Source organism: Nerophis lumbriciformis, linkage group LG27 (assembly GCF_033978685.3).
Source record: "Nerophis lumbriciformis linkage group LG27, RoL_Nlum_v2.1, whole genome shotgun sequence".
Taxonomy (NCBI): domain Eukaryota; kingdom Metazoa; phylum Chordata; class Actinopteri; order Syngnathiformes; family Syngnathidae; genus Nerophis; species Nerophis lumbriciformis.
The window spans coordinates 8,765,001-8,775,000 of record NC_084574.2 but is presented as its reverse complement, the minus strand read 5'-3'; the positions used below and the strand labels follow the sequence as shown (position 1 = coordinate 8,775,000).

Genomic DNA, 10,000 nt, shown 5'->3' with positions numbered 1-10,000 from the left:
CATAAACAGATTCGACTGTACTTGGTCAACATTGGATAAAAAAGGCAGTAAAATGTCTGCTTTTTGGAGCAGAACAAAAGTGTTGTTGTGTAATGTGAGATCTCCACGTCTTCTTTATTGATTGTCACCCTCCTCCCCCCCCCATCTGCAGCGTGCAGGGACCTGGTGTCGTCTGACCTGGGTGGGAAGCCCAACACAGTGGTCCAGGTGTCTGTGGTGGACCCTCGCAAGCATCAGCTGGTCTTTAGCGCCTGCACAGAGATGGTGGAGGTAAGGAAATCACAAACTGTTCTACAGGGAAAAGTCCTCCCAGATTATTTTATTCTGAGGTTATCTAAATAAAGAGACGTGGCAAGAATTAAAGATGAACAAATTATTCTACAAAAAAAGAAGTGCAAAAAAAATAGCAATACAAGCGCTGTAGAAAGGACCGTGGCGAATAACGTCCAGAGCCTTCTCTAAAACGATTGCTCTCCTCCTATGTTTTTGTCCAATTTGCCCTACCGTTTTGGTGATCGAAACTGAAAGTTAACCTGGCGTATTTGTTGAGCACACAGACATTCTCGTCCACTCTCACTCTCCGCACCCGGTACATCCTAACCAGTGATAATAATAATAATAATAGATTTTATTTGTAAAAAGCACTTTACATTGAGTAAACAACCTCAAAGTGCTACAGTGTATTAAAAATAAATAAATAAATAAAATAAAATAAAAATAAGATAACAAAAAAATTATAAAAATAAAAACTAGAACAGTCAAATAGCTAAAACTAGTAAGCATATATCTAAAAAAAAAGTTTTAAAAAAAAAGAAGGGTTTTTGGGCAGCACGGTGGCAGAGGGGTTAGTGCATCTGCCTCACAATATGAAGGTCCTGAGTAGTCTTGGGTTCAATCCCGGGCTCGGGATCTTTCTGTGTGGAGTTTGCATGTTCTCCCCGTGACTGCGTGGGTTCCCTCCGGGTACTCCGGCTTCCTCCCACCTCCAAAAACATGCACCTGGGGATAGGTTGATTGGCAACACTAAATTGGCCCTAGTGTGTGAATGTGAGTGTGAATGTTGTCTGTCTATCTGTGTTGGCCCTGCGATGAGGTGGCGACTTGTCCAGGGTGTACCTCGCCTTCCGCCCGATTGTAGCTGAGATAGGCTCCAGCGCCCCCCGCGACCCCAAAAGGGAATAAGCGGTAGAAAATGGATGAATGGATGGATGGGTTTTTAAGCCTTTTTTTATAAGCATCCACAGTCTGTGGTGCCCTCAGGTGGTCAGGGAGAGCGTTCCACAGACTGGGAGCGGCGCAGCAGAAAGCCCGGTCTCTCATTGTTTGTAGCTTTGTCCTCGGACGTTGGAGGAGGTTAGCCTGTCCGGAGCGGAGGTGTCGTGTGGAGGATTGGAGTGTGAAGTGTTATGAACATTTATTTTGAAAACATGTTACTCTACCACTCCTCTCTGAGCTGCCACCTTAACGTGGTGGAGGAGTTTGCGTGTCCCAATGATCCTAGGAGCTATGTTGTCCGGGGGCTTCCATGCCCCCTGGTAGGGTCTCCCAAGACAAACAGGTCCTAGGTGAGGGATCAGACAAAGAGCAGCTCGAAGACTTCTATGGAAATGCAAGAACCGAGACTCAGATTTCCCTCGCCCGGACGCGGGTCACCGGGGCCCCCCTCCGGAGCCAGGCCCGGAGTTGGGGCACGATGGCGAGCGCCTGGTGGCCGGGCCTGTCCCCATGGGGCCCGGCCGGGCACAGCCCGAAGAGGCAACGTGGGTCCCCCCTCCAATGGGCTCACCACCCATAGCAGGGGCCATAGAGGTCGGGTGCAATGTGAGCTGGGCGGTAGCCGAAGGCAGGGCACTTGGCGGTCCGATCCTCGGCTACAGAAGCTAGCTCTTGGGACGTGGAACGTCACCTCGCTGGGGGGGAAGGAGCCTGAGCTAGTGCGCGAGGTAGAGAAGTTCCGGTTGGATATAGTCGGACTCACCTCGACGCACAGCAAGGGCTCTGGAACCAGTTCTCTCGAGAGGGGCTGGACTCTCTTCCACTCTGGCGTTGCCAGCAGTGAGAGGCGACGGGCTGGGGTGGCAATTCTTGTTGCGCCCCGGCTCAGAGCCTGCATGTTGGAGTTCAACCCGGTGGACGAGAGGGTAGCTTCCCTCCGCCTTCGGGTGGGGGGACGGGTCCTGACTGTTGTTTGCGCTTACGCAAAGTTGTGCGTACACCATCCTTCTTTGTGGGGACATTGTTGATTGTCATGTCATGTACGGATGTGCTTTGTGGACGCCGTCTTTGCTCCACACGCTGTAAGTTTTTGCTGTCATCCAGGATTCTGTTTTTGTTGACTTTGTAGCCAGTTCAGTTTTTCTTTTGTTTTACATAGCCATCCCTATGCTTCAGTGCCTTTTCCTAGCGGGACTTGCCTTTTGTTAATTTTTGGTTTAGGCGTTACATACCTTTTTACCTGCACGCTGTCTCCCGCTGTGCTCTGCATATTGGGATCACGACAAACCATCCTCGACGCGTTCCGACTTCTACAAAGCAATGAACTACCTGCTGCCACCTACTGATATGGAGTATTACTTAGTTACCATGCCAATCTCTACACAGCACAGGCACTAGACAACAGCACATTATTATGATTATTGATTTGCAAAAAATATTTTTTGGACCAATTAGATGAAGTTGCATAATTTCCCACGGCACACCAGACGATATCTCACGGCACACTAGTGTGCCGCGGCACAGTGGTTGAAAATCACTGAGCTAAATAATATTGTTTGATATTTTACGGTAATGTGTTAATAATTTCACACAAGTCGCTCCAGAGTATAAGTCGCACCCCCGGCCAAACTATGAAAAAAACTGCGATTTATAATCCGAAAAATACGGTACATTGTTTTTTTATGGAGTAATTGCCTTGACTGTACGGACTTTTCGATTTACAAACCCTGCTCAAGAATTAATTAGGTCCGTAAATCAAGGTTCCACTCTATTATTATGCTGTAGATCAGTGATTTTCAACCACTGTGCCGCGGCACACTAGTGTGCCGTGAGATATCGTCTGGTGTGCCGTGGGAAATTATGCAACTTCACCTAATTGGTCCAAAAAATATTTTTTGCAAATCAATAATCATAATAATGTGCCGTTGTCTAATGCCTGTGCTGTGTAGAGCTCGGCATGGTAACTAAGTAATACTCCATATCAGTAGGTGGCAGCAGGTAGTTCATTGCTTTGTAGAAGTCGGAACGCGTCGAGGATGGTTTGTCGTGATCCCAATATGCAGAGCACAGCGGGAGACAGCGTGCAGGTAAAAAGGTATGTAACACTTAAACCAAAAATTAACAAAAGGCAAGTCCCGCTAGGAAAAGGCACTGAAGCATAGGGATGGCAATGTAAAACAAAAGAAAAACTGAACTGGCTACAAAGTCAACAAAAACAGAATGCTGGATGACAGCAAAAACTTACAGCGTGTGGAGCAAAGACGGCGTCCACAAAGCACATCCGTACATGACATGACAATCAACAACGTCCCCACAAAGAAGGATGGTGTACGCACAACTTAAATAGTCTTGATTGCGAAAACAAAGCAGGTGCGGGCAATAGCGCTCAAAGGAAGGCGTGAAGCTGCTACAGGAGAACACCAACAAAACAGGAACGGTCACCAAAATAACAGCACAAGACAGGAACTAAAGCACTACAAACAAACAACAACAAACTCAAAATAAGGCACGAAAGCCTGGTGGAGTTTAATTTTTTAACCTTTTCTGCTGGTGGTGTGCCTCCGTATTTTTTTTAATGAAAAAAATGTGCCTTGGCTCAAAAAAGGTTGAAAAACACTGCTGTAGATCATACTTGCCAACCTTGAGACCTCCGAATTCGGGAGATTGGGGTGGGGGGTTTGAGGTGTGGGGGGGCGGGGTTGGATGGGGTAGGGTTTGGTGGTAGCGGGGGTGTATATTGTAGCCCGGTAGACTTAGGGCTGCATGGGATTCTGGGTATTTGTTCTGTTGTGTTTACGTTGTGTTTCGGTGCGGATCTTCTCCCGAAATGTGTTTGTCATTCTTGTTTGGTGTGGTTTCACAGTGTGGCGCATATTTGTAACAGTGTTAAAGTTGTTTATACGGCCACCCTCAGTGTGACCTGTATGGCTGTTGACCAAGTATGTCTTGCAGTCACTTACGTGTGTCTGCAGAAGCCGCATATAACATGTGACTGGGCCGGCACGCTGTTTGTATGGTGAAAAAGCGGACCCGACGGCAGGTTGTAGAGGACGCTAAAGGCAGTGCCATCACGGCACGCCCTTAATATTGTTGTCCGGGTGAAAATCGGGAGAATGGTTGCCTTGGGAGATTTTCAGGAGGGGCACTGAAATTCGGGAGTCTCCCGGAAAAATTGGGAGGGTTGGCAAGTATGCTGTAGATGCTATGCTTTATTATTATTGTTCAATTATTAGGTTTAACACGATGGCTTCCGTCATTTTTGCTGAGAAAAATGTGCAAATGGGCGAGTTAATAATATTAAATGTCATTTTTTGGAGAAGAATCTGCTAACAGGCATGGATCCGCGGCGCTGACCTTTTTTTTTTTTTTTTTTGCTTACAATGGGCCTGACATTGCTGTCGCCACGACAACGGCATGCAAGTGGCAACAGCTGCCCCGCTCTTGAGCAAACCCCACGTACTCTCGCACGTGCACCCTGGTTTTTGTAGAGTGGAGGGAAAGGGGGTAAAAAGTCATGGAGTGGAATTATTTTCCTGCTAATCCTGGAAAACAAGCGTCTCATTCAAAGCGATGGTGTATATGAGTGTGTCTGTGTCTGAGTGTGTGTGTGTGTGTGTGTGTGTGTGTGTGTGTGTGTGTGTGTGTGTGTGTGTGTGTGTGTGTGTGTGTGCTCATGGAAAGACAGGATGTGGTAGGATACTGAGTGCTTGCTCAGCCAGCCCTGCACAAAACTCTCAGCAGGGCTGGAGTTGTGATTTCATGGCTGTGATTTGGCGTCGGGTCTGACATCATGGATTGTTTTGGACGCGGCAAACACACGGTAGGTTGATTTGCGTGTTAAAATTGGGAGGAATCACTGCTTCTGTGTGTTTTATTATTTTATTTTTTTATTGGTCGGCATTATGTAAGAGCAATGACGTTCTCATGCCAACATACTCTGCTTCTTTGTATGCAAGCGGTGCTAGTCTGAGCGTGCACACTTCAGTCACTCGTCTGCTCTCTCGCCCACATCAGGATCACTGTTACTGAGCACTTTGGTGTGTGCTTCTGCTTGTAAACGTTGTATCGAAGTAGGTTGTTTACATTACTTCACTTAAAATTGAACTTGTTACCCAGTAAAAAATTGTTAATTTAAAGCCTGCGATTAATCCCCCAAAATGTATTATCTTACAAACCCCGTTTCCATATGAGTTGGGAAATTGTGTTAGATGTAAATATAAACGGAATACAATGATTTGCGAATCATTTTCAACCCATATTCAGTTGAATATGCTACAAAGACAACATATTTGATGTTCAAACTGATAAACGTTTTTTTTTTTTTGCAAATAATCATTACCTTTAGAATTTGATGCCAGCAAAACGTGACAAAGAAGTTGGGAAAGGTGGCAATAAATACTGATAAAGTTGAGGAATGCTCATCAAACACAAATTTGGAACATCCTACAGGTGAACAGGCAAATTGGGAACAGGTGGGTGCCATGATTGGGTATAAAATTAGATTCCATGAAATGCTCAATCATTCACAAACAAGGATGGGGTGAGGGTCACCACTTTGTCAACAAATGCGTGAGCAAATTCTTGAACAGTTTAAGAAAAACCTTTCTCAACCAGCTATTGCAAGGAATTAAGGGATTTCACCATCTACGGTCCGTAATATCATCAAAGGGTTCAGAGAATCTGGAGAAATCACTGCACGTAAGCAGCTAAGCCCGTGACCTTCGATCCCTCAGGCTGTACTGCATCAACAAGCGACATCAGTGTGTAAAGGATATCACCACATGGGCTCAGGAACACTTCAGAAACCCACTGTAAGTGACTACAGTTGGTCGGTACATCTGTAAGTGCAAGTTAAAACTCTCCTACGCTGGGCCTGAGCTCATCTGAGATGGACTGATGCAAAGTGGAAAAGTGTTCTGTGGTCTGACGAGTCCACATTGCAAATTTTTTTTGGAAACTGTTGACGTCGTGTTGCAGCCATGAAATTCTAAGTAAATTATTATTTGCAATAAAAAAAAAAAAGTTTATGAGTTTGAACATCAAATATCTTGTCTTTGTAGTGCATTCAATTGAATATGGGTTGAAAAAGATTTGCAAATCATTGTATTCCGTTTATATTTACATCTAACACAATTTCCCAACTCATATGGAAACGGGGGTTTGTAGAATAATCACGTAATTCATCATTTCAATTGTCCTTTTGCTACACGGTCAGTTAACAGGTCAATGCATGCGTCAGTACAAAGATGAGTGAAGAGACTCCGACTGGTGTTCTCGCGATTACCGTATTTTCCGGACTATGAGGCGCCCTTAAAATCCTTCACTGCAAAAAGTCAGTGTTCAAAAACAAGAAAAAAAAATACAAAAATGAGGGGTATTTTATTTGAACTAAGCAAAATTATCTGTCAATAGAACAAGAAAATTCGGCTTGTCAAGACTTTCCAAAACAAGTCAAATTAGCTAACTTCAATGAACCCAAAAATATCTTAAAATAAGTATATTCTCACTAATAACAAGTGCAATTTTCTTGCTAGAAAAAAAAGAGACCTTTTTGCTCAATATGTTGAAAAATATTCTTAAATGAAGTAAATGCTAGTGCCATTATCTTGACTTAATGATTTGCGCTCGGCATCATGATTTTTTTTTTCATGCTTGAAGTAAGAAATTATTACTTTAAAAAAGCAGTTTTATACTTGTGAGTGTTGATGACACAGCTTTGCAACAGTTGATATTCTAGTTTCAAGCATGTTTTACTCAATATAGCTCATCCAATCTCAGCAACAAGCTGTAATATCTTACTGAGATCGTTTAGGACCAAAACCCCTAAAAACAAGTAAAACACTAACATAAAATCTTATCAGACAGAAAATAAGCAAATATCACCCTTATTTGAGATATTTAGTCTTACTCAGATTTCAGTTTTTGCAGTGTTGTCTTCCCCCTCAAAACTTGACAGTGCGCCTTTTTAGCCCGGTGCGCCTAATGCACGGAATAAGTTTGATTGAGCTTACCCACCTCGAATCTATTGTATTTGGTACGTGGTGTAATGATGAGTGTGACCAGTAGATGGCAGTGAAACATAACAGATAAATGTAGGTTGCAATATGTCTCAAGTAAACAACACCATGTTATATGTTCCATTGAAAATATGGAACATTACACACGGAGCTCAAAAATCAATGAAAATATTTTAGTACCACTTTGGTAAGCTATGAAGCCACACCGTTCGATGGATCGTCGACGCATTTAACATAGGAGTATTATTATGGTGTGTGTATAAGGCAGTGGTTCTCAATTGGGGGTACGCGTACCCCTGGGTGTACTTGAAGGTATGCCAAGGGGTACGTGAGATTTTTTTTAAATATTCCAAAAATAGCAACAATTCAAAAATCCTTTATAAATATATATCCAAATAGTTCAAGAAAGACCACTACAAATGAGCAATATTTTGCACTGTTATACAATTTAATAAATCAGAAACTGATGACATAGTGCTGTAGTTTACTTCTTTATCTCTTTTTTTCAACCAAAAATGCTTTGCTCTGATTAGGGGGTACTTGAATTAAAAAAATGTTCACAGGGGGTACATAATTGAGAAAAGGTTGAGAACCACCGGTATAAGGTAAGACATTATCTGGCGTTTTGTTTCGCAATGTTATGCAAAAACAATTTTTTTTTACCTTCTGGTACCTGCTGATCTGTATTTGGGATCTGCATAAGTCCTGAAAGATTGCGCGCGTCCACGCCGACACCGTAGTCGATAAGCTTCTTTTTCTCTATCTTCTTGTTATGGGACATTCATCCACCACTGTTGCCATTTTTAATATAAAGTAGTGCAAAGTTCTTACTTATATCTGTCAGTAAACTTGCCATGAAAGCACTAAAACATACCGGTGTAGTGAGTTTCCATTAATCACCCAAGGAACTTTAGTTATTAGAGTTTCGGTCGGATGGTTTTTCACGGGCCACATTTCCGGTCTGAAAATGTGAAATCAAACAATGGAAGCATGGCGGTGATATTTATAGAACAATCTTATTTTCTTCCGAACTTGTCCAAACGAGCCCTTTGGAATTTAAGACTTTAAAGGGGAACATTATCACAATTTCAGAATTGTTAAAACCATTAAAAATCAGTTCCCAGGGGCTTATTATATTTTTCGAAGTTTTTTTCAAAATTTTACCCATCACGCAATATCCCTAAAAAAAGCTTCAAAGTGCCTGATTTTAACCATCGTTATATACACCCGTCCATTTTCCTGTGACGTCACATAGTGAAGCCAACACAAACAAACATGGCGGAAAGAACTGCAAGCTATAGCGACATTAGCTCGGATTCAGACTCGGATTTCAGCGGCTTAAGCGATTCAACAGATTACGCATGTATTGAAACGGATGGTTGTAGTGTGGAGGCAGGTAGCGAAAACGAAATTGAAGAAGAAACTGAAGCTATTGAGCCATATCGGTTTGAACCGTATGCAAGCGAAACCGACGAAAACGACACGACAGCCAGCGACACGGGAGAAAGCGAGGACGAATTCGACGATCGCCTTCTAACCAACGATTGGTATGTGTTTGTTTGGCATTAAAGGAAACTAACAACTATGAACTAGGTTTACAGCATATGAAATACATTTGGCAACAACATGCACTTTGAGAGTGCAGACAGCCCAATTTTCATCAATTAATATATTCTGTAGACATACCCTCATCCGCTCTCTTTTCCTGAAAGCTGATCTGTCCAGTTTTGGAGTTGATGTCAGCAGGCCAGGGAAGCTAGGGTCGATAGGGGGTTTATCTCGCTCGTCTGCGGGAACAAACTGCCGCCATTGCTTGCCGTGCTACCGAGGTCCTTTGTCCCTGAATTGCTCACACACTCCGGCAGATTCAATGGGGGTCTGGCGGCAGATTTCTTTGACTTTATCGTTGGAAATGCATCTGCTTTGAGTGTCGCCGGATATCCACACATTCTTGCCATCTCTGTCGTAGCATAGCTTTCGTCGGTAAAGTGTGCGGAACAAACGTCCAATTTCTTGCCACTTTCGCATCTTTGGGCCACTGGTGCGACTTGAATCCGTCCCTGTTCGTGTTGTTACACCCTCCGACAACACACCGACGAGGCATGATGTCTCCAAGGTACGGAAAACAGTCGAAAAAACGGAAAATAACAGAGCTGATTTGACTCGGTGTTTGAGAAAATGGCGGATTGCTTCCCGATGTGACGCCACGTTGTGACGTCATCGCTCCGAGAGCGAATAATAGAAAGGCATTTAATTCGCCAAAATTCACCCATTTAGAGTTCGGAAATCGGTTAAAAAAATATATGGTCTTTTTTCTGCAACATCAAGGTATATATTGACGCTTACATAGGTCTGGTGATAATGTTCCCCTTTAAAGACATAATTTGCCTGAGGTATGTCAGCGGATATCTCCATATATGGTCGACGTTTACCCGAAGAGCTTTGTGTGAGTGCGCTTTTATTCAGTTGTAGTCCAAAGTTGTAGTCAATAACTTCCTTCTTTTTCTCTCTCCTCTTGTTGTGGGGGCAGACTGGTTCGTACATGCACATGCATGCTCCGCTGTTGCCGTTTCTAATACAAATTAGCATATAGTTCTAACTTCTGTTACTAGACTCCATATGGAAGCGCTAAGAACGACAACATAGCTGATGGAAGGACTTCGGAACATAAATAAGACCGCCCACAAAAAAAACGGCGCATTCTGAAGAGAGTGTCTGAAAAACATAGTCAATGCAACACTTGGACCAAAGAACCACCATTGCATGTT

At 43.3% G+C, this 10,000-nt stretch overlaps 1 protein-coding gene across 4 annotated transcripts in view; it reads left to right on the top strand.

Moving 5' to 3' along the window:
* The window catches only part of inpp4b (inositol polyphosphate-4-phosphatase type II B), a 621,310-nt gene that overhangs the window by 169,142 nt on the left and 442,168 nt on the right, over positions 1-10,000 (top strand). For 3 of the 4 annotated variants that reach the window (XM_061922950.1, XM_061922949.2, XM_061922951.2), the window contains exon 3: positions 152-270. In XM_061922950.1, coding sequence (XP_061778934.1) covers positions 152-270 — 119 coding nt within the window. Of the gene's footprint in view, positions 1-151; positions 271-4,913; positions 5,036-10,000 lie in introns of those variants that run through there. The other variant, XM_061922952.2, reaches the window with a different exon arrangement.